The 27,446-nt window shown below is 37.6% G+C and overlaps 2 protein-coding genes across 4 annotated transcripts in view; one reads left to right on the top strand and one right to left on the bottom strand.

The window, feature by feature from the left end:
• vash2 (vasohibin 2) overlaps positions 1 to 6,656 on the top strand; it is a 59,955-nt gene extending 53,299 nt beyond the window's left edge. The window contains exon 9 of the mRNA XM_042504087.1: positions 4,675 to 6,656. Coding sequence (XP_042360021.1) covers positions 4,675 to 4,744 — 70 coding nt within the window. The 3' untranslated portion in view covers positions 4,745 to 6,656. The remainder of the gene's footprint in view (positions 1 to 4,674) is intronic.
• angel2 (angel homolog 2 (Drosophila)) overlaps positions 1 to 27,446 on the bottom strand; it is a 37,478-nt gene extending 10,032 nt beyond the window's left edge. Inside the window, exons 1-9 of one of the 3 annotated variants that reach the window (XM_042504085.1) lie at positions 27,278 to 27,446; positions 24,230 to 25,236; positions 23,463 to 23,683; positions 22,387 to 22,456; positions 21,711 to 22,141; positions 21,464 to 21,599; positions 20,556 to 20,625; positions 20,094 to 20,224; positions 17,689 to 19,077 (exon numbers count right to left, since the gene is read on the bottom strand). In XM_042504085.1, the coding sequence (XP_042360019.1) occupies positions 18,914 to 19,077; positions 20,094 to 20,224; positions 20,556 to 20,625; positions 21,464 to 21,599; positions 21,711 to 22,141; positions 22,387 to 22,456; positions 23,463 to 23,683; positions 24,230 to 25,229 (2,223 nt within the window). In that variant the 5' untranslated portion in view covers positions 25,230 to 25,236; positions 27,278 to 27,446 and the 3' untranslated portion in view covers positions 17,689 to 18,913. Of the gene's footprint in view, positions 1 to 17,688; positions 19,078 to 20,093; positions 20,225 to 20,555; positions 20,626 to 21,463; positions 21,600 to 21,710; positions 22,142 to 22,386; positions 22,457 to 23,462; positions 23,684 to 24,229; positions 25,237 to 26,530; positions 26,656 to 27,277 lie in introns of those variants that run through there. The other 2 variants (XM_042504083.1, XM_042504086.1) reach the window with 2 other exon arrangements.

Here is a 27,446-nt window from a genome sequence, read left to right as displayed (position 1 = left end):
TTTTGGACATATCGTTTTTTTAACATTTTTGCCTTACTTGCCTTGCATTTTTGGTGGATTTTTCAAAGTGTGATATTATGGTGTTTTTTTTTGTCATTTTTTGCAAAATACTATGCTATGGCGTGTCTTGGCATGCTATTTCATGTGGTTTAATGTGGTTTTTAGCTGTTTTTTGGACATGTCATATTTTGACATTTTTGCCTTACTATAGCCTTGCATTTTTGGTGGATTTTTCAACATCCTATTTTATGGTGTTTTTGTTCATTTTTTTTAAAATACTATGCTATGGCATGTCTTGGCATGCTATTTCATGTGGTTTAATGTGGTTTTCGGCAGTTTTTTGGACATGTCATATTTTGACATTTTTGCCTTATTTTGCATTTTTGGTGGATTTTTCAAAGTGCCATTTTATGCTCTTTTTGGTCGTTTTTGCAAAAAAAATATGCTATAGCGTGTCTCGGCACGCTGTTTTATATAGTTTTAATGTGTTTTTTAGGAGTTTTTTGGACATATCGTTTTTTAACATTTTTGCCTTACTTGCCTTGCATTTTTGGTGGATTTTTCAAAGTGTGATATTATGGTGTTTTTTGTCATTTTTGCAAAATACTATGCTATGGCGTGTCTTGGCATGCTATTTCATGTGGTTTAATGTGGTTTTTAGCTGTTTTTTTGACATGTCATATTTTGACATTTTTGCCTTACTATAGCCTTGCATTTTTGGTGGATTTTTCAACATCCTATTTTATGGTGTTTTTTTCATTTTTTGTAAAATACTATGCTATGGCATGTGTCTCGGCATGCTATTTTATATGGTTTAATGTGGTTTTCGGCAGTTTTTTTGGACATGTCATATTTTGACATTTTTGCATTTTTGGTGGATTTTTCAAAGTGCCATTTTATGCTCTTTTTGGTCGTTTTTGCAAAAAAATATGCTATAGCGTGTCTCGGCACGCTGTTTTTTATATAGTTTAATGTGTTTTTTAGGAGTTTTTTGGACATATCGTTTTTTTGAACATTTTTGCCTTACTTGCCTTGCATTTTTGGTGGATTTTTCAAAGTGTGATATTATGGTGTTTTTTTGTCATTTTTGCAAAATACTATGCTATGGCGTGTCTTGGCATGCTATTTCATGTGGTTTAATGTGTTTTTTAGCTGTTTTTTGGACATGTCATATTTTGACATTTTTGCCTTACTATAGCCTTGCATTTTTGGTGGATTTTTCAACATGTGATATTTTATGGTGTTTTTTGGTCATTTTTGCAAAATACTATGCTATGGCGTGTCTTGCCACATGCTATTTTATGTGGTTTAATGTGGTTTTTAGCTGTTTTTTGGACATGTCATATTTTGACATTTTTGCCTTGCTATAGCCTTGCATTTTTGGTGGATTTTTTCAACATGTGATATTTTATGGTGTTTTTTGTCATTTTTGCAAAATACTATGCTATGGCGTGTCTTGGCATGCTATTTCATGTGGTTTAATGTGGTTTTTAGCTGTTTTTTGGACATGTCATATTTTGACATTTTTGCCTTACTATAGCCTTGCATTTTTGGTGGATTATTTCAACATCCTATTTTATGGTGTTGTTTTTTGTCATTTTTGCAAAATACTATGCTATGGCGTGTCTCGCATGCTATTTTATGTGGTTGAATGTGGTTTTTAGCTGTTTTTTGGACATGTCATATTTTGACATTTTTGCCTTACTATAGCCTTGCATTTTTGGTGGATTTTTCAAAGTGTGATATTATGGTGTTTTTTGTCATTTTTGCAAAATACTATGCTATGGCGTGTCTTGGCATGCTATTTCATGTGGTTTAATGTGGTTTTTTAGCTGTTTTTTGGACATGTCATATTTTGACATTTTTGCCTTACTATAGCCTTGCATTTATGGTGGATTTTTCAACATCCTATTTTATGGTGTTTTTTTGTCATTTTTGCAAAATACTATGCTATGGCGTGTCTTGGCATGCTATTTCATGTGGTTTAATGTGGTTTTCGGCAGTTTTTTGGACATGTCATATTTTGACATTTTTTGCCTTACTATAGCCTTGCATTTATGGTGGATTTTTCAACATCCTATTTTATGGTGTTTTTTTTTTCATTTTTGCAAAATACTATGCTATGGCGTGTCTTGGCATGCTATTTCATGTGGTTTAATGTGGTTTTCGGCAGTTTTTTGGACATGTCATATTTTGACATTTTTGCCTTACTATAGCCTTGCATTTTTGGTGGGATTTTTCAAAGTGCCATTTTTTATGCTCTTTTTGGTCGTTTTTGCAAAAAAATATGCTATAGCGTGTCTCGACACGCTGTTTTATATAGTTTAATGTGTTTTTTATGAGTTTTTTGGACATATCGTTTTTTGACATTTTTGCCTTACTATAGCCTTGCATTTTTGGTGGATTTTTCAAAGTGCCATTTTATGGTCTTTTTGGTCATTTTTGCAAAATACTATGCTACGGCGTGTCTTGGCATGCTATTTTATGTGGTTTAATGTGGATTTCGGCAGTTTTTTGGACATGTCATATTTTGACATTTTTGCCTTACTTTTGCCTTGTATTTTCGGTGGATATTTCAACATGCTATATTATAGTGTTTCTGGTCGTTTTTGCAAAACACTATGCTATGGCGTGTGTTGGCACGCTACTTTATGTGGTTGAATGTGGTTTTTAGGAGTTTTTTGGACATGTCATATTTTGACATTTTTGCCTTACTATAGCCTTGCATTTTTGGTGGATTTTTCATCATGCTATTTCATGATGTTTTTGGTCATTTTTACGAAATACTATGCTATGGGGTGTCTCGGAAAGGTATTTTATGTGCTTTAATGTGGTTTTCAGCAGTTTTTTGGACGTGTAACTTTTTAATAGTTTTGCTTTTAATAGCCTTGCATTTTCTGTGGATTTTTCAATGTGCTATTTTCTGGTGTTTTTGGTCATTTCTTCCAAATACTATGCTATGGCATGTTTTGGCATGCTATTTCATGTGATTTAATGTGGTTTTCAGGAGTTTTTTGGACATGTCATATTTTGACCTTCTTTTCCATGCCATAGTCTTGCACTTTTGGTGGATTGTTCGACCTGCTATGTTATTGTGTTTTGGGCCATTATCGCAACAACCTATGCTATGGTGTGTCTCGGTACGCTATATGATGTGGTTTAATGTGGTTTTCAGCAGTTTTTGGACGTCATATTTTGACAATTTTGCCTTGGTGAATTGTTCAACATGCTATCTTGTGGTGTTTTTGGCCATTTTTTGAACGTCCAATGCTACGGTGTGTCTTGTCCAAAATACGCCAAAAAACGTAAATACTAAAAATTGAAATAATAAAAAAGTAATACTATAGCATGTCATCGAAAATATGCCTACAAAGTCATACTACATAGCATGTCATCCAAAATACGCACAAAAAGTCATAATATAGCATCTCATCCAAAATATGCCTAAAAAGTCTTACCGTTGCAAGTCTTCCACAATATGCCCAAAAACTCATACTCTAGCATATCATCCAAAACATGACCAAAAAAGTCACACTTTAGTATGTCGTCTAAAATATGCCCAAAAAGGTCATCCTATAGTATGTCTTCCAAAACATGCCCAAGAAGTCATACTTAAGCAAGTCATCCAAAATACACCCAAAGAGTCATACTTATAACATGTCGTTCAAAATATGCCTAAAAAGACAAAGTGTCATATGTCATCCAAAGTATGCCTACAAAGTATCATATGCTGTCAAAACTGTGCCTGTCATATAGTACGTCTTCCAAAATATGCCCAAAAACTCACACTATAGTTTGTCGTCCAAAATATGTTTAAAAAAGTCATTGTACAGTATGCCAGAAGGTCATAATATAACTATGTCTTCTAAAATATGCCCAGAAGGTCGTAGTAAAGCATGTTGTCCAAAAAATGCCCAAAAATTCATACTGTAGCATGTCGTCTAAAATATGCCCAAAAAGTTATATTATAGTATGTCTTCCAAAATATGTCCAAGAAGTCATACTATAGTATGTTGTCCAAAATATGCCTGAAAAAGCCATAGTACAGTATGTACAGTATATGCCTACGAGTCCGGCTTAGGCCCTTGTTGTCCAAAAAATGCCCAAAAATTCATACTGTAGCATGTCGTCTAAAATATGCCCAAAAAGTTATATTATAGTATGTCTTCCAAAATATGTCCAAGAAGTCATACTATAGTATGTTGTCCAAAATATGCCTGAAAAAGCCATAGTACAGTATGTACAGTATATGCCTACGAGTCCGGCTTAGGCCCTTTGCTGTATGTCATCTCTTCTCTCTCTCCTCCTTTCACGCTAGATCTGTCCTATTAAATAAAGGCACTGAAAAAGCGCAAAAATATATATATATATTTTTTTTAAAAATGCCCAAAAAGTCGCACTGAAGAATATCGTGCATAATATGCTCAAAAAGTCATAGCATTGTATGTCTTCCAAAATATGCCCAAAAAGAAGACATAGTATGGTCATGGACATATTTTACATTTATATAACATTCTATACAATGACTTTTTATATTTTATTACATCTTTTGACCTACTGTGTTATGACATTTTTATGACATACTGTACTATATTTTTCTAACATATTTATGTTTTTTTGTTGTTGTTTTTTTGGGTAATCTGACCATTTTTCTGCTGTCTGTTCGTCTTTCAGGCCGGCCTCAGTGGAGAGGAAACCTCCTGAGCTTAGCACCCTCAGTGACGGCTACCAGATCCGCATCTGATCCCCTTCATTACCTCCCAAATCCATCCAGCCTTCTCCTGAGGAGTTACTACCTGCCACCAACGCTTTCAGAAGAGGTGTCACTGCAGCTGGAGCGATTTCACACAGACAAGGTGGCTGATCAACACACAAAAAATGTTACAAGAGCTTTTCTGAGCTGGAACGGGATGAACCTCTTTGAAGCTGAGAATCAGACTGCTTTAAACTTAACAGATAACTCTTTGGTAGCAATGGATCCTTGACAACAGCCTGGTTATCAAACACCTGAGAGCAGCAGCTCTTTCTCTTATACTGTCACAATTCAGTCATGTAGCTGAAGCGTTTACCCTCTGACGCTAAGTTCAGAAGAAGCTACATGAGTGTATTGCTATATTTAAAACATTTCAATTAACTGGCAGGAAAATTAAAAGCTGAGAGCTGTCATGTCCTGACATTGGATTTAACTAAGTATTTCTGTGACCCCTGAGTGACAATGTTCCTTCAAGAAGGGCAACAACAGGAAGTGGGAGAGAAGAAAGGGTAGACATTTTCTAGTACAAATAGGTGAGCGTATTCTTTAGTGGTTGAGTAAGACAAGTTGCCATGGTGGAAGAGTCATAACAAAAAAAAATAGTTTCTCTTTGCACACAACAGACTTAATATATGATTTATAAGGGAGGTTTTGACATTTTATCATTTTAAATGATTAATTATCATAATGGCACCTCAATAGCACAATTTTACTACTGAGAATTTAGACAGTTGATATTTTTTGTCAGGGTTTGAAGCAGCAATTACTTTACAGGGTTTCATTTTGTTGTCAGTTTCCCATCATGGCAGGCCTTGAGACTACAGGGAGGCAGATATGAAGGAAGAATGAGATTCACGGGTGTAGGTGTTCTTATTACACTTAACTCTCACATGCCTGCTCAACTGCTGCAGCACTTTGGCTTTAATGAAAAGTCCACTGAAGGATTGTTCAGAGGTAATGTCTAAGTTCTGATTTGACTTTAACAAACCCTCCTGAACCAGCAGAAACTTACTTAAGATGACTAAGTAGACTTCCACATGCAGATTCTATTGATCAGAGCGGACGAGTGTAGAATAACGAGAGGATGCTCAATAAAGTATGCAGGGGAATCAAAGGCACAGAGTCGATAGAGAGGAAAAGGAAGAAGAACAGAAGAGGTGGAAAGGGGTAAGAGGATAGGGAGTGGTATAGAGAAAGGATTCACTGCAGAACATCAGTGAATGATCATTAGAGCACTGCGGCAAACCTCCTGCCCCCCACCACCTCCTTATTCCCCTCTTCCGCTGCCCTCTGTTGACACATAACTGCATACATAACCACAGCCCTGTTTCCATCCAAGCAAAACTCCTCAACAGTGGAAAGACTCGATCTCAATTACTGACAAGAGTTGGACAAGAAAATCAGGATCACAACATTTAAAGCTAAATATGGAAAAACATTTAAAGCTAAAGAGGGCCTTGCTGATATTCTGTATCAAGATAAAAGAAAAGGTTTTGCATGTTTGTCAAAGGAACTATTAATTGGGTCAGTCATTCAAACCCCTCATAATAATTGACTTGTTTGAATGGAAATGTAGCTTTAAGTTATGCTGCATTAGGTTTTTACAGGAGAAGTAATCACACTAACCCCCACATACAATGACTACCTACAGACTGTTGCACAGTACGATCCAGCACTATCTAGATAGAGGGACTGTTACTTGATTTAAAGGATGAGAAAGATTTCGGTGCCTTAAGTGAATAACTTCAAATTTGGCACAAATGTCCACCTGGACTCAAAAATGAACTGATAGAATTTTGGTGGTCAAAGGTCAAGGTCACTGTGCTCTTGTGTCCACCTCATTCTCAAGAACACGATATCTCAAGAATTCTTTGGAGGGAATTTTCTCAAATTTGGCACAAATGTCACTTGGACTTAAGAATGAACCGATTGGATTTTGGTGGTCAAAGGTCAGGGTCACTGCAACCTTTTGTTGCATTTGTTACTCTCATGAGTACCATATTTTTAAAAAATAAGGTCCTGGAGGGAATTTCCTCAAATTTGGCACAATTGTCCACTTTGGCTCAAAAGTGAAGCGATTAGATTTTGGTGGTCAAAGGTCACTGTGACCTGACATCCATCTCATGAAGGTAAAATTTTAAGTAGGCCTTGAAGGAATTTCCTTAAATTCGGCACAAACATCAACTTGGACTAAAGGATGAACTGATTCGATTCTAGTTAATTTTTAATAGTGTTACACGAATTTGTCTTTATTTCTACTTGCTTTTTCCAATTGTTCCTTTTTTTTCTTGTGTAAAACTGGATGCTTTCACAACTTTAATCTCTAAAAGTCATTCGAATGATTACAGTCCTCCAAAGAAAAATTTTTCAGTTGAACTGCTCACAGCTTTATGTGCACACTGAACCCATAACCTGCGATGACAGGCCACAAGTAGACATGGCTTCATTTTAGTGGGTGAAGTGGTGAAAGTATCCAGTAAAGCAAAAAGCAAATATTAGAAATATATCAGCTTGTAATCAGCTTTTGGTCACTCAGATTTTGGTGATACGAGTCTGGACAGTTATATGGGTAAAAAAAAACTAAAGACAATTTATCAAAGATTGAGATGTGAATGATACAGCATCAACCATAATATCATTTAACAATAAACATAAACACTCATTAAGAAGTAAACAGTTTCGGCGAATGAGAACACTCTGTATTACTCTTAAAATGACCGTGATCACAGAAAAGGTACCTTAAAAAGTACAATCTGAAAAATTAAATCACTAGTATTTCCAAAACAATTTAGCAGAAGGCTTGTGGGGCTTCGTATGTGTTGACTAAAGTCCGCTGTAGCCAACCCACGTGTTCAAACTAACACACTGTTGGCCAGCTGGCTGCTGCCTTCACAGCTGTTTCACCAACAGCTGGAATATAAAATCTTTCAGCTTGTCCGAATTCAGCTGCAGCCAGTTTGTCCACTCAAACAAACGAGAAGTGAAGGCAGATGTTGGCTGAGTGAGCACTTTAACAAAGGCCTCATTCAAGACAGATTTATCTGGCGGAGGGGTGCAACACTCTGCACGCTGTCAGCAGATAGGAAAGGCAGGCGGGACGGTGAGATCAGGATCTTTAGAGGGCTCTAAGAGGATCGTTTTGGTCACCAAATACTCCTATAATTGAGCTTTGTCATGTCTGATTCTCAACAATTAATGCATTTTGCCTTTTGGTTTAATACTCAAAAACTGAGATTTAGAGTCGAAGGGCACCACCATAATTCTGCAACATAAGCACAAATCCAATATTTGTTTGTCAACCCTTAAACGTAAAAAAAAAAAAAAAGTCTGTGTTTCTGTGAAGAACTCATATTTTCAGTTCAGGAGACAAAAAAAAGTCAGGAAACTACGAAAGCTCTCAGAGCAGCACGATGAATTGTCTCTTTGTTCAGAGAAGCTTCTGTACGTATATGAGAGCCCATTCAGTACTGTATGCACTGCTTCACGCTCGTATGCGTGATGTATCATAGGGATTGTCCAAAAATAATCAAGTGTGAAATGGATTGTTTTTTGGATTCTCCTATTGAGGCCTTCGATGATCACAGACAAGCTTGAAATCTCACGTCACACGTCATAGTTGACTAAAACACGTAAACGGATGGTTGAATATCACGTATCAAAGTGGAGATAAAACAAAAAAAAAAAAGTCAAAAGAAACCGGAAATCTGAATGGATATTCAACACAGGCTGTACTTAGATAGAGTATATATACTGTATATGTGTACATCTAAATGCTTCTACGTTTATTCATGTTTGTTACATCCACAGAATGTAGTGTGCAGTTTAAGCCTTCAGACGGAGAAATATATAACTCAGTTTTAATTAAGAAAAGATAAGTGAAAAAGTACCACCAGTTTACACATAATTAAGGGGTTAAATGTCTTGCTCAAGGGCAATTTAAGGGCAGCTATGGTGTGAAGAAATTATCATTTTTAATTAGATTAAATCCATAAATTAACAAAAACATCTTTCAAGCCTAGCTCTCTTAGCTACCTAGAACTATATGGATGATACCAACAGGATACTTGAAAAAAATGACAACTGACTTCTATAGTTTTCATCTGAAGGATTAACTTTAAGAAAAATGTCGTTCCCCAAAATCAAGTGCAAAGATTATCTTTGTTCAGGTAAACTGCACCAGGCAATTTTAGATTTTCTTGGCGATCAAAAGTGGCATTGAGTGTAGCTACAAATTTTTCAATAATGAAATAACAAAACTCCTAACGTTAACATCTGGGTACTGCAAACAAAAGGTAGCCAACTATCTAAAAGCACTCTGGTGTTTTTGGCCATTAGTAGCGCTGTGGAGCTATAATTTAAAAACCTTTTTTGTTATTACCTCACTCAGGCTCTGAGATAACGTTATCTTTTGCCTTTTGCTTAGAAGTGGTGAATTTACAGCTCACAGCAACTTAATATGACACAGTTTGGCTTTCAGTTGACATTTAGTGTTGGTAAGTATTGTTGTTGCACATTTCTGATGGTGTTTTAGGGTAGCTATCAGGTGTTAGCTCAAAGCTTGATTTGTTTACTATATATTATTTAGTTAGTATGCATTAGCTTGGAGGGCTAACAGTATTATTTGCACGTCATTGTCACTTCGCACTCAACCCTGTTAAAATTCTTAAACCCTATATGGGAGAATAAAGGAAATTAAGTCAAATATTCGTACGGGAAAGCCTAGCCTAGTTTACATAAGTCAGAACAGCCCTAATACTAACTTATCTGTGCCAATTAATGCCAAGAAAGACGAGGATGTAAACTTTTTCATTTAAACTTATGCAAAGGGTATATGTTCGCAAATGCCTGGTGCAGCTTTGACTTCATACCAAATGGAACAAAGATAATCTTACAAATCTATGAATTTTAGGGGAAAACACATGCCTCATTTGGTGTTTTGGTCGCATCAGTCATCTGCGGGAGGATTTCAGTCTGTGTACAGATTGTTTCTGAATATTGTCATTTGATTGTTGTATTGCTTTTCTTTGAATGTTTCACAATGTGTTCTCGCTCACAGAACAAGTATGTTTTGTTGCCAACTGAACATTTTATCTGAGCTTTTTGTTCTAACAAGCTATGCACACGCTGTGTTAGAGAGCAGGTTATGACAAAAGAAATAACAAAAAAAAAACTAAAATCCTTGTCTTCCAATTCAATCAATAGAGGAGGAAAGTGTTTGTGATTCAATCTACACAAAAAAAAAATCAAATTAACTGCATTTTAAAACATCTGCACAGAAAAAAAAATCTTGGTCTATGAGAATAACTGGCCAAGAACCCACAGCTTTCTCTCTGTGCAAATCCAGCCTGAGCCATTATCACCGATTCAAGGTGCTGTGAGAAGAAGCAGAATATTTTTACATATTTCTGACGTTAGGCCAGCAGTGGACCATAACACAGCACAGAGACAGAGATCAGACTGTCTGGCACAAAGCAACCAGCTCAACATGTTAATATTTGTACTGAAGCTTACGAGTTGATACTTTCTAAAGGCTTGATGTTTGTTAGCATACAGAAAAAGCACAAAGCTGCTTTGCTTTTTGAATATTCAAAATCTATTTCACACCGGAGTTGTGAACAAACAAGAAGGAAGAATTGGTGCATTTTCACACTGAGGACAAAACATATCTTGGAGGACATTTTTCAAGAAAGACTTTTCTCGCTGACAATGTTGATGTATTTTTGGAAGTATACAAACAGAGATTCAACAGTTACCAAGGATCTAAAGTTCACAAATTATCACAAAAACCTTGGATTCAAACACAAACTTAAAACCTGCAGTTCTGGTGATTTCAACCCAACAACAGAGACAAACTACCTGAGGACACAGGAACTGTGACGCATCACCACAAAAAACAACAACCCAAAACAGTGATACTCAATGTAGCAACTGAGATCTGTTCCTATGTCAGTTTGCAATAGAGACTTCTGTGCTTGACAATTTATCTTATTGAATGTTTTCTTTTTTTTAAATTAATTTGTTTGTTTTCTTTCAAATCTGTTTTATCAAGACATTTGGGTTTGATTCATTGATTGTACATTATCATTTTGAATGAGATGCATTTGTTTAAAATAAGAAAAAGAAAAAAAGAACAGTAGTGTAGCAGGTGTTCTTTTTGATGGCCTTTGATTTGTTTCCAAAGTGCTGATATCACATTTCTTAACTCCATCTTGGTCCAAAACTTTCTGTACTGTTTCTGTACTTTCTGTACAGCAATTAATAAGGAAACGTTTAATGAGAAACGTTAAACTCACTGGACAGAAAGATCATGGCATGCTACAGGCTCACCTATATAACCTCATGATTTTAACATGAATTCTGTTACCTGCTCTCCCTGTCAAAAAAATATACACACCAAAATCCAAAAGTTCCCTATTGTGTATGGTAATGAAATTCAAAATTTTTGCTGGACAAAAAAAAATGCATTGAAAATTGTATTTGTGCACTGTGACTGCAGAATTTACAAAAAAAGAAGTTATTTTTCCTCCTAATAGCCAAACCAAATTTAGAGCAACATTTCTGACAAGGTTTGATATAAAAAAAATTATTGGACAATAAAAAATGTCCATGTGAAGCTTCCAGTGCCTCCGCAGTATAGGTGTATCTTTAAGTTTTGACTTTGTGTTTTTGGTGTGGTGTTTGGAGGAGTTGCTCATGCAACAAAACGTTTCTGATTTTGTAATCTGGTGAAAGTCACAGCTACCCAATTCTTGTTTGGCTAAATGTTTTTATTTCCTGATGGAACATGTAACATGGAAAATTCTACACCAAAAAAAAAAAAGTTTAGTTGCCATTTTTTTTGCCTGTTTCTGGAAATATTTTCTTGTTACAAACGTTTAATAGCGGGCAGATCTGCTCCGTGCTATAAAGAACAAACTCTTGAGTCTGAAGTGGCTTAAGACCACCAAAATTAAGTGTGATGTGTTATGTGTGTGAATTGAACCCCAAACCACTGTAACAGTATTCAGCGTCTTCAATTCTGAGTGATTTTTAAATGTGGAAACACCACAGAGCTCTAAGGAGCTGGTCCACACACACACACACACACACACATACACACGCACGCACACACACACACACACGCACACACACGCACACACACACACACGCACACACACACACACACAATAACAATTATTATTTTTGAAAAATGCTGTTGCGGTTCCCTGTGTGAGAACGTGGTGTGGTTTTGTATTCCTGTGGAGATCAATAGAAGAAGATGTGACCCTCAGTAAATATTATTGTAACGTTCCTACTGTTACAGTTTCGGTGGTCTGACAGCAGCTGCTTTTATCAACAACTGTAGCAGCATGTGTTCTTTTAATAAATGATCTATGTTTTTAACCAAGTGTTCTTTTACTTTTGTTTTGACTTATAAAATTGACTGAGGTACAAATATATCCCACAATTTATCTGATGATTTCAGCTACTTGTTACTTTGCAAGTTTATTTTTTATAATAAAGCTTATTAGAAGCGTATAAAACATACTGCTAATTTGAATTAGCCCGTTGTGAGAGCGCCATCATTAAATCGACAGGACTAATTTAACTGGCTGATTTTAGCTTATCTCAGATGTATTTGTATTGGCATTAGGGTGGCTGATAAGTAACAGGTAATAGTGGCACAGAAACACTGAAGACATGTTTGAGTTCATTCAGTTGTTGAACCACCTCACTGTTTAGTTTGTCCACTACAAAGCACTGCCAAGTTTAATTTTACACTGTAAAATGTTGCAGTATGCTACATATCTAGGTCACAAATGTGTTAATGTTAACATTTATTTAAAAACCTTTAGAAGTTGATATTGGACTCCCAAATCAAATATTTTGGCTTTATTGTGGCCTATGTTAATTTCACTGGCCACAAATATTTGTAGGCAACAATACAAAAAATGTACAATTGGAACTTCTTTTCATGAGTATAAAAAATGTTTGAAGGGTCTGTGAGTACAATTCACCAAAGAAACTGCTTTACTAACACAAAAAGTTTACTTTTTTTTTCTTTTTACATATTGCTACTTGTACTTATTATAGTTTACATTTTACAGTGTGACATTGGTAAAATATTACATAATAACCATTAGCAAAACTTCTAACCTAATAACTTTCTCTGAAAGGGTTTGAGTATTTAAAAGCTCAGCTGGCTGGTTGGTTAGTTTTTTGGCTGCTGAGTGAGTGATAAGCTTGTGGGCTGCTTTTTTCTACTAAGAAAACTAATTTATTCTGCTGGGTAGCTTAATTATATATTTATATATGTAGCTTAATTAAATATATAATTAAAATAATATGTATTAGTTGATTTATATTTTGTATTAATCTTCTAACCTACAAAGTCGCTAAATCTTTAAAATAAATGCAGTAAAATATTTGCCTCAAAACAGCAGTAGAGTAGAAGTATAAAGTAGCATAAAATAGAAATACTAATAACTGTACCTCAGAATACTGAAGTACAGTAATTGAATAAATGTACATAGTTACTTTCCACTACTAGAAACACTTAAAGAAACATCGTAAAAGATGCAAGGGAGGCGTGCTAGAAAAACACGAGGAAGCAGCAGTGAAAACTAAAATGATGTTATTCCTCTTTAGATGACAGTACTGCGTACACTCACATCACACAACAGCCTGGCCTCTGATAAAATAATCTGCTTATGTTCCACTGCAGATGTGTGTGTGCGAGTGTGTGTGAGTGTGTGTGTAAGTGTGTGAGAGAGAGAGAGAGAGAGAGAGAGAGAAGCGCATGATGGCAGCAGATTTACAGAAATAATCCTTCATTTCTCATCTATACAGCAGTTTAGGGATTGAAAGGCAGGGGAGGCCACCTCGCTCTGACTGTGTGTGTGTGTGTGTGTGTGTGTGTGTGTGTGTGTGTGTGTGCCCGCATGCACAAAGATGATTCCCCCCCTTCTGTTGTGAGAATAAAGCTGTTGACCGAGCTGTCAAGGTAAGACGCTTTTTAAAAACATTGTACAAAAACAACAATAATTCAGTGTCCGTCAGTGTTTCAATGTTCTGATTTGTCCTTCAAGCAGCCACAATTATAATTCTTCAAAAATCATACCCACGGGGGTTGATAAACACAAAAAATCATTTTCCACCTCATGCTGTTTCATAAACCCTGAAACTGGAGTTTGACCTGCTCACAATCCTCCTTCTTTGTTGAATGAAAGCTAAAAAAAAAAAAAAAAACTCAATTTCAAAACCACTAAACACACAATGACATCACTCCACTGGCCAGAAGAGGGCTCTGTTGCATCTGTAACCATGCCCAACAGTGACACGTCACTGCAGCAAGTGAAGAAGTTAAACAACTATAGGGTAGTAAAAACAAGATTTTCCAAAATAAAATCCTAGTATCACACTGTTAACACAAAAAACATCTTCATCCAGAATAGTTGAACTGCAATGAATCACAGAGATGCAAAACATCTGCTGTACAACGTCTACAACAATCATATGAAAAAGTGTACATGAGGAATGCAGGGTATCTCTTGATAGTGTGCAACATCTAAGCCTGAGGATTTGTATGGAAGCCCATTTCTGCCAGTGTGATGAAAAAAAAAATCAATATATTATAATGATTAACAGGATATTTTTTCAGACCTTATGAGAATCTAAAAATAATGACACTCAAAAATTATTTACTTAGAGATACTGTTTTTTAAAACATGTTTTTCATTATTTTGAGATTTCATTATTGTAAGAATTATTTATAACTATTATGTGATACTAAGTCATTATTTTAAGAAAGCTTATAATTTTGAGTTGCTCATTGATTATCTGAGAAAGTTTCGCCTTTATTTGAGATACCTGGTCATGATTGGAAACACAAAATAATTATTTGAAGATACTAAGTCATTATTTTGAGAAAATTAGTTATTATTTTAAGACTTTCTGCCATTATTTTTGAGATAGTCTTTACTTTGAGAAAGTTTATAATTCGGAGTCACTAATTCAAAATTCCATTATTTGACTAATTTCCTGAACCGATCAAAGTTCGGCATTTGTTTGAGACACTTGCCATGACTGGAAATACAAAATCTTTATTTGAAGATACTAAGTCATTATATTGAGAATGTTTTTCATTATTTTGAACTATTTAGTAATGCGTTTCTTATTAGGATGACTTACAGGATCTTTTTTTTCCATCACACTAGTGGAAAATGGTTTCCACAGTTTTGTTACCAAAATTAAAGTTAAAGTTAAAATCCTACTCAGCACTACAAACTAGTTCCTATACCTGCAAGAGCAAGAATTTAAGTTTATTTTATGCTACTTTGATATTTGTAAAAACGTACGAAGAGGGGTTCCATCGGGTTCAAATGGTGATAAGATTTTACATCACAAAAAAAAAGCCCCAAACCCTCACAAACGCCCCCACTGTTCCTCCACGTGCTCAGTTAAGCCCACTGCTGCCATCTAGTGCTCACAAACAAAACAACAACACTTGTCTGACGTTTCCTCTGAGCCGCCTGCTGCTGCAGGAGGCCAGCGAGTTCTGATGAGCACAAACATCCGTTTACGTCCTGCAGAGAAACCGCACGAGGACACTCACGTAGCAACCATCTGGTGATCTGGACAGAAACTTGCAGGATGTTTAAGCAGTGACAGTGCATCTGTCTACACTTACTGATATACAAGGCTTTAGAAAAGCTAAAAACTGCGATACATAGTAGACAACTATAGCACAAAGTACTGCCATACTTTGGTTTATGTGACAACTGAACAAACCTTTAGTACATTTAGAGTTTTTTTTGTTGTTTTTTTTTAATCAATTTGCACAGATAACTATAGTTTAAATGTCATTCAGTCACTGTGTATGAGGGTCTATCAGTTTTTAAGTGTACAAATTACAGACATCTAACATTCACTTGGGCTTAAAATATATAACAGGGGGTTTGGGGTTCAGCGCCGGAGAATTTTGAGCATCAAACACTTAATTTCTTCCATTCTAGGGGATTTTTTTAATGCACCTATTTTGTGCCTCTCCTGCATCATTTTATGGTTTTAATGTCTTTAATTTTGTCAAACTGAAGGTCTTTTGCTACTTTCATATTTTTATGGGGTAAATCTACACGTGTGGGAGTCCATAGTTATAAAACTGACCCTTTCGCCTGAGATGTATGGACTAAAATGATAAAAAGTTTGGTTGGCTGTATATCTAACTAGTGTTGTTAGTATCTCTAAGTTAGCTTGGTGTTTATTTCATCTATTTTTTTGTCCCCTAAGGTCCACTATACAGTATTGTTAACGTTTGCTCTAAGTTTATTAGGTTCAGTTTGCAGAGAAAGCAGTAAACACTAAGTCAGGTTAATGTTGTTCTCTGTGAGTGGTGATGACAGCAACTAAAGGTATTGAAGTGCGTCCCCTGTGGACTACAGGAACAGACATGAGGGAGTCTGTGAAGACTGTTGAGATCCGGCCGAGTGTCTTGCTGCAGTGCAGAGTGACGCACAGAATACCAAGAGGTCCCAAGGACACGGTGTTTGAGGGGAGCCGAGGTAAACGCTGCAACCATCTGTCACCATCACAAACACACACACACACAAACACACACACACATACACACAAACACACACACACACAAACACACAAACACACAAACACACACGCACGCACGCACGCACGCACACACACACACACACTCGCTCACGCTAAAGACGCGGCTTAAGAAGTGGAACGTGTCTCACTGAGGTGTGACGATGAAGGACATACACTTCTCTGAGACAAAAAAAAATCTCTATGTCCTAAAATACTTCAGTTTAACCCTTTGTCCTTAAATACTTCAGTTTAACCCTTTGAAATCTAAGCAAAAAAATGGGGGGAATGCAAAAAGTTACTGAAGACATGACCTAAAATGTATTTTTTATAATATTCTTTTTCTGTATAATATTAAATATCAAAGAATTATGGCTATAAATAAAGTTTTTGGGACAAATTTTCCTTTTTTTGGATACTTTTCTAATAATCCTCCTGTCTTTTTTTAATCAAAATTTTATTTGTTTTTCCTAATTTCCTGCAATTTGTGGGACATTTCTTGACAAGTTGGTTATTGCCTTTTGTCCCCATGTTATCGAAAGAAAGTCAACCAACACGCTCAGGTTTCAAAGGGTCAAATTCTTTGGAAAAGGCGTCTAAATGCGGCACAAGAAAACTGATGTTGCTGATTATCCAGGTTTCACAGAGTTAAGAGTAACAGCAGTGTCCCATTATGTATGAATACAAGAAAAAAGAACAGCTCTATCGCGTCAGACTCAAGAGGACAAACAGCTGACTCCATGCAGAACAACAAACGGGACTAAAACAACCGTCTGCTGGTTTTAACTATTTCCCTGCTGACAAATGAACCGAGGAAACCAGCCAACCCCCATTACACAACAGCAACACACAGCCGGCTTTATATATAGAAACTCTAAGAAACACTAAATGCACAGAGAAGCGATTGTGTTTGTGTGTGTGTGAGAAACAAATAAAAGTCACTGTATTGCTTAAAGCAGCACAAGTTAGATGTTAAATCTGTCAGGTCAGTGACCTCTTGTGTTTGCTTCAAATTTAGCTTCTCAATCATATTTATGTTTTTTTTTTTGCATTTTTTAATTATTTTATGTTATTTTATATTGTTACTCATTTTATCACTAGGACAGGTGCAATATCAGCTTAATCTACCCTTCTCATTAGTAATGCTGCTACTTTTGTTTCGTCTCAGTGTGTGTTATATTCTTTGTGCTGTCTGTTGTTGTCAATTTGCCATCGATGTACTTGCGATGCAGCTATATGCCCAAACTTCCCTTCAGAGACAGTTAAGTTTATCTGATTTCATCTCATCTGTCAGTGACAATGATGACAACATTAAGCCAATAGCAGCCAGATGTAAAAACACAAGTCCTTTATTTACAAATGGTCCAAAAATGGCAAACATTCTCCAAAATATTAGAAAAATACATCAATTCCTTTGTTATTTACGGACTATGTGTAAGTCTGAATTGATATTATCATGTCAATGAGTACACACGTGACTGTTGGTACTCAATTAAACTCCAGTACTGTTTGAGTAAAATTCACAGTATTTTTTTATTCAAGCTGTGTCATAAATTACAATCACAATATGAACAAATTTCCACGGAAATGATACAAGGAGTAACTTTGAAACTGGTGAAAGAAAATGTATGGTCATAACTTAAAACACTTTGAAAAGCAGTTTACTTACATAGCCAATTATTTGTTCTTTAACTGTCTTTTTTATAAAAAATATAGATAAATGTATTTGTTGCTTTAAAACCTAAACTAAACTCTTCATTCTTCAGAGCAAAATCATTGTTACTGTTTTATTTGGGTGGTGATGTGAGTTGCTTTGCTCCTCTATCACAACCAAATCAGGTATTTAGTGGTTTAACGTCAAGTGATAATGTTCAGGCTTTAAAAAAAAAAAAAAAAAGACTTAAAATTTGTCCCTTCATAGATTCACCGCTTACAAGGAAAGTGTTTCATAATAAAAAGAAATTGCTAAACGTAGATGTTTCAAGAGAACTTTTTTTATCCACAAGCAATAGTGAACTGATGTTTTTAACAGCAAAGTAACAATTGTAAAGTTCAATGTTAGTTTTCGTGAAGTATTTCTGATTACAAGCTGTTTATATCAATTTATTTTCTTTAAATTTTTAGTTTTTAAAAAGAACTACATGACACTGAATTAAAAAAAAATCCTGTAAAATAACAAATACTGTCAATTTTCTTTATGAATTTTCTTTATGCCCCAAAGAGAACACATGTTTAGTTGTCAAAAATCAGATTATTCAGAAAACAATTGGACATTCGACAGTGTTGGACTTCATACTGGACTTTTATGCTGGCGGGTTTCTGCAGTTACTGAGGTGTATTTAGAATTTTACAAAATACTGAAGACAAGTTTCTTATTGGAGGTCACGATTTTACCAACCAGCAGACTTTTTTTGAGAAAACATCTGTACCTGTGCTTCACAGCTGTGAGGTGGAAAACATGAGTGTAAAAAACAACTTCATATGCGCCTTTTGTTTGTTTTACCTCTATCAGCGTTTTAAACTCTTCCCTGAGCTGCAGTGTCGACGCATCGTGCCGTGTGAGCTGCTCTGCGACCGCCTGGGTCAGAGGCGGAAGCGGAAGCGAGCAAGGAGAGGGAGGTGATCAGACGAGTGATGCTGATTGGGCAGGCCGTTAACCTTCTCCAGCTCCGACCAGCCAACCAATGACAGCCTGCCCAGCAGCTGCAGACCACGCCCACCAGGAAGTGAAGGAGGTGTGATGAATTCTTAAAAGAAAGTGAACAGAGAAAAAGGAGAACGTGAGTGAGTGACAGCAGCCTGACAAGATAAAAGAAGATAGAGCAAAAAGAAAAGAGAGGGGGAAAAAAGGCAAGAAGATGGAAACAAAGACAGAGGATAGAAAGTAGTAGTTGTGAAGTAGATATCGTATCTCAATATTATGGAAAACTGAAAGTCATATTCTTCTTTTTTTTAAGTTAAAATCACATATTTCCTAATTTGAATAAAGAGTTTGCATTTTATGTAATTGCAGTGTATTTAATGTGGTTTGGATATTTAAAAAAAATTGATATCATAAAGTTTGTAGATGTAGTAAGATATCGAAAACCAGAAATAACGCCACGCAATTGTATGCCTCCACGCGTCACTTTGCACAGTTTACATCCACGTCTGTGAAAACACGGATGCTTAAAACACACAGAAGATCTCTACAACCAGCACAGTTTCAAGGTGGACACCAAAGGTTTCTGAGTTGTGGCCAAAAACATGTTTCATGAGGTCACCATGACTGTGACCTTTGACCTTTTTCCACCAGATTTTAATAAGTTCATCCTTGAGTCCAAGAGGACGTTTGTGCCAAATCTGAGGAAACTCCCTTCAGGTCATCTTCAGATATTCACAAGTACCAAAATCTAATCAGTTCATCCTTGAGTCTACTCAAACGTTCCTGCCGACCTTCACCTTTGACCTTTGAATAACAAAATCGAATCACTTCACCCTTAAGTCTAAGTGAAGATTTGTGCCAAATTTGAGACATTCCCTAGAGGCGTTCTTTAGATATTGTGTTCACAAGAACGTGCCAGACAATCAGACGGACCGACAACAGGGACACAACCGTCAGGTCTTAGCTGTCGCCAAAAAGCATCGTTTTGGCATCAATGTCTAAACTCAGGTATTAAGATCAGCATCAATAATGATAACGCTGTGCTAAGGAAAGGTGTCGGGCAAGTGATTTGTGTGTGTGTGTGCGTCTGTGTGTGTGTGTGTGTGTGTGTGTCAGTACCGGGTGTGTACAGGATGTAATCCACCGTCATGGCTGTGCGGGAGTGACAGGTGGTGATCTCGGGTCTCCCATCAGGCTTCAGGTGGTGCTGGTAAGACGACTGTAGCTTCAGGCTGTGCTCGATCCTTGCTCTAAAAACACACACACACACACACACACACACACACACACACACACACACACACACACACACACACACACACACACAGAAACACACACACAGTTAGGGAAGAGTGCAGACTCTGCTTTACACTTTGACTTCTTTTTTAGAAATTGACACTTTCTAGCAGCAGAAACAGATTTTAAAAATAGACGAGCAAAAGACTTTTGATTAACTGTTTTTGTAACTTCTCAAACTTTACTTTCAGGCAGATGATGGGATTTTTCAACAATGCGTTCACAGCTCTGACAGAGGTATGAAGGGAGGAGACAGAGGAGACGAGGGGGAGAGAGAGACATCACCTGTGAAAAGCAGCAGCAGCTTTGGTGGCGAGATCTTCTACAGTCAGTTTGGAGATCGCTCCTTCGACTGCTGAGAGAGACACACAGTCCGTCAGTGATGAGGCTCCACGTTCAGCCGACAAACTAAACTATAACTGATCTCAGTTTAAACCGAGCAAACCACCACAGCGGGGTTAAACCACAGCAAAACCTGATGCCACTCTTATTCCTGTTTTTATTATCCTTTTAGTATGTTGTATCGCACCTGACTTTATGATCTATAGTTTCACAATTTTATGATTTTATGACTTTAAGATTTATAGTTCGGCTATGATTAATAGGTGGTGGATTTGGGGGACCTAAAAAGTGCCAAAATAAATTGAGTACACAAGGCAAAATACTTTCTATGATCTTGATTAACAGAATCTCAAATTACCATCTCTTTGAAATGAAAATTGTTGAATCACTTAATTTTTTTTAATTGTTTTTAAATGTTCTTTATTGATTATTTTATTAATATTTTCGCTATATAAATAAAATGTATTATTGCATTTATTATATTGTATGTATTTATTATTGTATAGCAAAAGTAGCCCAGAAAATGACTCAGGAATAAGAATCACAATCAATCATATTTATTCTTTCATTTTTATTTAAATTTTAACTGATCATTATATAAAAGAGTTGCAGGGAGCTTGCTGTATATGATGTTGAACCTTTAAGTTTTGATTAATTTGTTATATTCCAAATTCTAGATATTGATAGAAAGATTTTCATTTTTACTGTAAATACATGTTGGTTCTAAATATCTCTTATCGGTCTCATTAAGCACTAATAATCGGTATCGGCCCTGAAAAAAAACAACATCGGTCCAGCCCTCGCAGGTGGTGTGGCCCAGGTGAGAGTGGAGTGGAGCTCAGAGCGCGTACCTGACGGGCTGCTGCAGGACGACTCAGCCGAGGGTTTGCTCTTGTACTGACACTGATGGCTGATTCCTAAACTGTGAGACCAGAGAGGAGGCGTGAGGACACGCTGACCTCTGGGATTGCTTTCCTGACCAGACACCTGCACACACATTATTACACGTTATTCACTGATGAACCAATGAATCCATTCATTCTTCAGCTCTGTGTGTGTGTGTGTGTGTGTGTGTGTGCGTGTGTGTGTGTCTCTCACCATGCCGCTCTGCAGGCCGGTGTACTCCAGGCAGCCTGTGGTCAGAAAGCTGTACAGTGGACTCCAGGGTGTGGAGTTAAAATCCCCACACAACACGACCGGATTGGTCGACCCGTCCGGGAGGCGGGACAGCCGGTTGACCTCGGCCAATAGGATTGCCAGCTGGGCCAGTTTGATGTCGCCACGGCGAGGGTTGTAGAGGAGGTGAGTGTTGGCGACACAGATGAAGGCTGAGGGATCTGATTGGCCCATTGTGTTGTTAGGCTGCAGCAGCAAAACCAACCCCACGTTGTCACGGTCAAGGAGGGCGTCGCCAGGGCGGAAGAACTCGACGGGATTGGATGAGAGGAGTGACAGGCGGGAGGTTTTAAAGACAACAGCACAACCGTCGGGTTTCCTTCCTGTTCGCTTCTTGTACTCACACTGGTAACCTGACACACACACACATTTTCATGAATATACAAATGAACAATAAAAGTAGAAAACATGCAAACATAGAGAGTACTATTTCACAATAAAAGCACATTTACTGCAAAGGTTACAGATAAGAAAATACATATTTGTATCTGAAGTATTTTCCTTAATATCAGTGTCTTAACTCACAGAGGACACACATGCGCAAACACACACACACACACACACACACACACACACACACACACACACACACACTTACCTAGTGCCTGCAGAGCAGGTTTAATCTGGTCTTCATAGTGGTCCTCCTGGACTTCTTGGAGACACAGAATCTAGAAAAAGAGATTTTTCATCAAATGTTAGGTCTCCATCATTAATGCTAAAGTTAAGATGTCAGAGTATTTAACAGTTTTTGGTCAAAAGTAGGTAGACACTCCTGTCCAGATAGTTGTCTGTACTTTTAGGCCAGGGCTGGTGGTCATTGCTTATCGCTCTTTAAAGGGGTACTCTGAAGATTTTCAAGCAGCTTTGCATCAGAACAACATGGGTAGTATGTGCAGATGAACTGTGGCAATCTCCACAGGCTCTCTCTCTCTCTCAAACTCGGACTAAAATCCGATCAAACTGTAAAACTAGGCGGTGCTGATCAAATATAAATCAAGATTATGTTATTGCGCTGCCTATATTCCTTCTAACACACTTCAGTGTCCCGTTTAGCTGTAATAGTGAGAGTTTGTGAACAGGAAGTAAGTAAGTAAAACGCATCTATAAAGCACTTTTCACAGACATAAGTCACAAAGTGCTTCACAGGGGAAATATACACAACGAGAAAGAAGGCAAAGAAGGTTAGGTGACTACCAGAGCCACGGAGTTAAAAGTGCATTTTGCACAGTTCATAAAAAAAAACCATAATACACAAAAACTTGCAAAAACAGTCTTAAGCTGACTTAAAAAAAAACAGAGTTAGCCGACCACAATGGTGCATGGAGAGCATTCCAAAATTTAGTTGCTACAGCCTAAAAAGCTATATTATAAGCTATATTCAGGTGTCCACATACTTCTGACCACACAGTGCATATCCTTTTGAATCCTGTATGCTACAATCTGCTTAATCAGAATATTTTATCCGCAGGGATGATAAAAGCTTCTTGTGTACTGTTTTTTTCTTTCTTTTAAGTTTAAGCATCTTCAGTGTTTGCATTGTTTATTTAGGTGAGACGTCTTTATAACTCTTTGAGGGTTTTTTTTATCTCACCTGCACAATCTGCTTTAATCTGTCGATGCACTTTTGTTAATTGTGCAAATAGAAATAAAATAAAGAAAAGAAAACCCACTCACATCAGCGTCGTACTGCTTGATCTCAGCCAGCAGGTTGGGCAGCCGGTGGTCCCACGGCAGGACGCCGGGGTTACAGTGTCGGTACAGGTAGACGTTGTCCTGCAGCAGCTCCTGAGACAGAATGTTGTAGGACATTATTGAGAAGTCAAACGCTGTGCTGTCTCCTGGTGGCTGGATCTCTGTACTGCAGGCAGGCGAGGCCTCCCAGTGTCTCTGAAGAGCTGAGGAGAGAAGGGAAAGAATTTGATGTAAGACTGATCAAATACCAGCAGCCCCAGGTGGCTCGATGTCCTAATGACTCACTAGAAGTTATTTAGCGATTAACTTGTATCATCAGATTCACAAAATATCCAGTTACACAATAAAAAAATAATGATTGACTTTAAGGATTTAAAGCCACTCTGCATAGATTTTTCATGCGAGATTGTTCATTTTTTTCAGATTTGGTTGGTAGAAATATTAGTCCTTCATCATAGATCATCAAAAATATGTTCACGTCTCTCTGTGTTTCCTGTCAATCTAACAGATAACAGCAAAAATGCCATTAAATTAAAAAAAATAAATCTTGAACTGAGACGTAAAGGAGTGGTGCGGAGGATTCAGTGGTATCTGAAGATGAGGACTGCAGATTGCAACCACAAACCAAAGATGGTGAAAATAAAAAACATTGTCTCTGCTTAGTAAATGGTCAGCATTTTAATATACATTGTACATTGCACAAATTGTAGTGAATGAGTTAAATATTGCCTTAAAAAGAGTGAACTTACATCTCACAGGTTTCACGTCCCCCTGTAGTCTGACCGGGGGGCAGCTTCCAGCTGGAGGAGGTTGTCTGTTGGCTCCTGCGACCTGCCACGGGTTTGAGGTGCTGCAGGGCTGAGAAAGAAGCCCCGTCCACTGCCCTCTATCACTACCTCTGTCCCCGATCTGTCCCTCTGGTGGATGTGTATTCCCCCCACACCACCCTCCCTGCTCCTCTGCTCCCCGGCCTTTGAACCAGGGGTTGGGTTTATGTGTGGGAACTTTATCCTGTTCAGGGTTTGACTTTGGGGTCTGAGTCCTAGAGCTGACAGCCTGTGAGTCTTTATGCCCTCCTTGCTGATGCGCGCTCCTCCCCCGAGTCAGGGTTTCATCTTGATTGGAACCGTCTTTTCTCTGAGTGCCTTTGCTTTCAGTTTTAGTCCTTTCAACGTCTTTTTCTCTGCTGTTTTCAAGACTAGCACCTTTTCCGGCTCCGTTCTTCCCTCGGTCTCTGCTTCCATCTTTGTAGCGTTGGTTTGGTCGCGGGCGGCTGCCTGTGCTGAAATTCAGGTGATGGTGCTCCTTGGAGCCGCCATCCTTGGCCTTGCCTCCTGTCCCGCCTGCTGCTCCTCCTCTGTTTTCCCTCTCGTCAGCGCCCCTCCTCTCCTCTGTACTCTTCCTCCGTTTGTGAGGAGGCTCTCTGTCTGGACGCTCCATCATGAGGCGGGCAGAGGTGGAGAATGAACGCCGACTACCACCAAAGTTATCGAGGTTGATGTTCTGCGGGTGCAATGTCCTACCAGAGGACATGGGGTGTTGGCCTGCTGGGTGGGAGCGGGGGAACTGAGGTGGCCAGGGGGAAAATCCCTGCATCAACCACCATGGAGGAGGAGGAGTGGGGATAAAATGGGGGCGGGAGGAGGAGAAGGAGGCGGCACTGCTGCTCCTGAAGCCAGCCCTGCAGAGAGCGGGACGGGTGTGGGACAGGAAGGAGGAGCTGAAGGAGCTCAACTGATGAAGGAACATCGGGTGGCTGGAGGGAGCAAATGTGAGATATTAGAAGGGAGTTGATAAAGAGAAAGAGGCATCGAAATGCACCGCTAAAACGATAAGCTGATTAATAGGAGTGCAGGGAGGAAATGAGAAAAATGGACATGATAGTAAACAACGTTGCCACACATCGATGCACGTTAAGGCTACAAAATGTGGACAACTTCAGAAAATAAATTTGCCGTTATGTTACGTCACATGGAAGGTTATCCATGGAAGACTACTTTAACAATTTAATTACACACAATATTCCATGATTTTTCCAAAACGTTCAATGAGTTTTACAAATATGACTTTTCCAGGTTTTCCATGACCCTGTAAATGTTTGAAATGTGGAAAAATCATCATCATTTGGATTTGGACCGGAAGTTGTGATTGTGAAAATTGTGATATCAGACAATGTATCGACCAAATACAAGGATTCATGAATTAGGCCAAACCAAGAGAATAATCAGCACACTCATCAGTTTTTGAAATAAGACAGCAGAAGATATGCAAGAAAAATTAGAAAAGAATAAAACAAGTGAAATTATTTTTACTTTATTTTAAACAAAAAAATTTAAAAAAGAATATTTGTTAAGTTAACAGATAATATAATTAACTGATTGCCTACTCTATATAACATCAGAAAACTGTGAAAAATTCTAACCACAAATTCCCAGAAACTAAAGAGTCACCTTGCAATCCTTCGTTTTGTCCGACCAACAGTCAAAAACCACAAACATATTCAGATACAATTATATGAAAAATCAGACGAACAAATCGTCGCATTTAAGAGGCTGGAACAACCTAATACCTGGTATTTTTATCTGTTAAAATTGTTGCCGCTTTTGTTTCTTTTGATTGATTAATCGATTCACTGATTAATCGTTTCGGCCCTTTATTATAAAAATAGACAGTGGCGACGAAAGTCGTGAACTAAAGATAGGAGAGATGATATTCACTATCACTGAAGAAGAAGAGTTTTTCTGTTTCACATTGTATCAATCTGTTTTCAAGTTGGTTTGGCGTTAAAGTAGCCACAACTAGCGGCCATGAGGGGTTTAACAGGTTAAAACAGCCTCAGAGAGCAAAGCTCAAACCCCTTGTGACAAACTAAGGCTCTGTTTGCGAAACCTGCTGTATTTTTGTATTTTTGTGAAAGTTGGTTGTTTAGGAAGCATCAGTCAGCTAACTGTAACTAAGCTACAGTTAGCTGTTTTTAGCCTCATTAAACACGAACAACACTCATAACGTCATTACTTTAAACGCTGACCGGCTAGCTCGCGTTAACTTACCTCTCTTCGGAGAGGAAAGAGACATCGTTTATGTTTCGTCTTGGATGCATCTCCAAAAACTGTTTTCAGTAAACATTTTGGATGTTTTTTGTCGGTTAGAGAATTTCAAACAAACAGAACATCATTGGGTCTCCTCGATATGACGTCACCGGAAACGTACAACTACGCGCCACGGAAACAAGTGCTGCGTTCACGTACTCAGGCTAATCTATTTTTTTTTCTTTTGTACGGTTGGGAACTAAATATTAAGCAAAAGTTGCAAAATTAAAAAATAATAATAATAATAAAGTTTGCGTTTTAACTCAGAACCTACAAAATACTGTACTTTTAAATGTACTTTGAAGTTAAACAAACTTCTCCAGTAACGAATTTACCACCTTATGAGTCAATAATTGCAGTAGTTCCAATATTTCTAAGAGCATTTAAAAGCACCATCCTTTTTCGCTTCCTCTAGCTGGGAGTTGTAGTCTTTTTGTCACGATTCCTACATTCGATTGCAGGATACGAATCAATGAACGGACTACAAACACGCCGGTACAGCGGAAAAATAGTGATTGGACTGAAAACGTAGCTCACGACTACATTTGTTTTAATCGAAAGCATCCAGAAATGTCACGATTTCATCCATCGTTCCGGCTAAAATCCGCAAAATGTATAATTCGATTAAACAAGAGTATCATATTTGTTATTTTAAGAGCTGCTGTCAGGACAACGAGAATGGCGACTCAAAAAGGTCATTGTACTTACGTAAAAGCGACCCTCCTCTTGAGGAAGACGGTGCATATAAAAATGGCTTGGCAAGATATGTCAGCTTCTTATGTGCGATATTTTGCTGTCATTGGATATCGTTAAGGTTAAAACAAGAAGCAAAACTGTAAGAGACGGGTGAATGATCTGGACCGGTGGTCTGAAAGAG

Source organism: Plectropomus leopardus, chromosome 16 (assembly GCF_008729295.1).
Source record: "Plectropomus leopardus isolate mb chromosome 16, YSFRI_Pleo_2.0, whole genome shotgun sequence".
Classification (NCBI taxonomy): domain Eukaryota; kingdom Metazoa; phylum Chordata; class Actinopteri; order Perciformes; family Serranidae; genus Plectropomus; species Plectropomus leopardus.
Note: the sequence above shows the minus strand (reverse complement) of the source record. Positions and strands in the feature narration are given on the sequence as shown.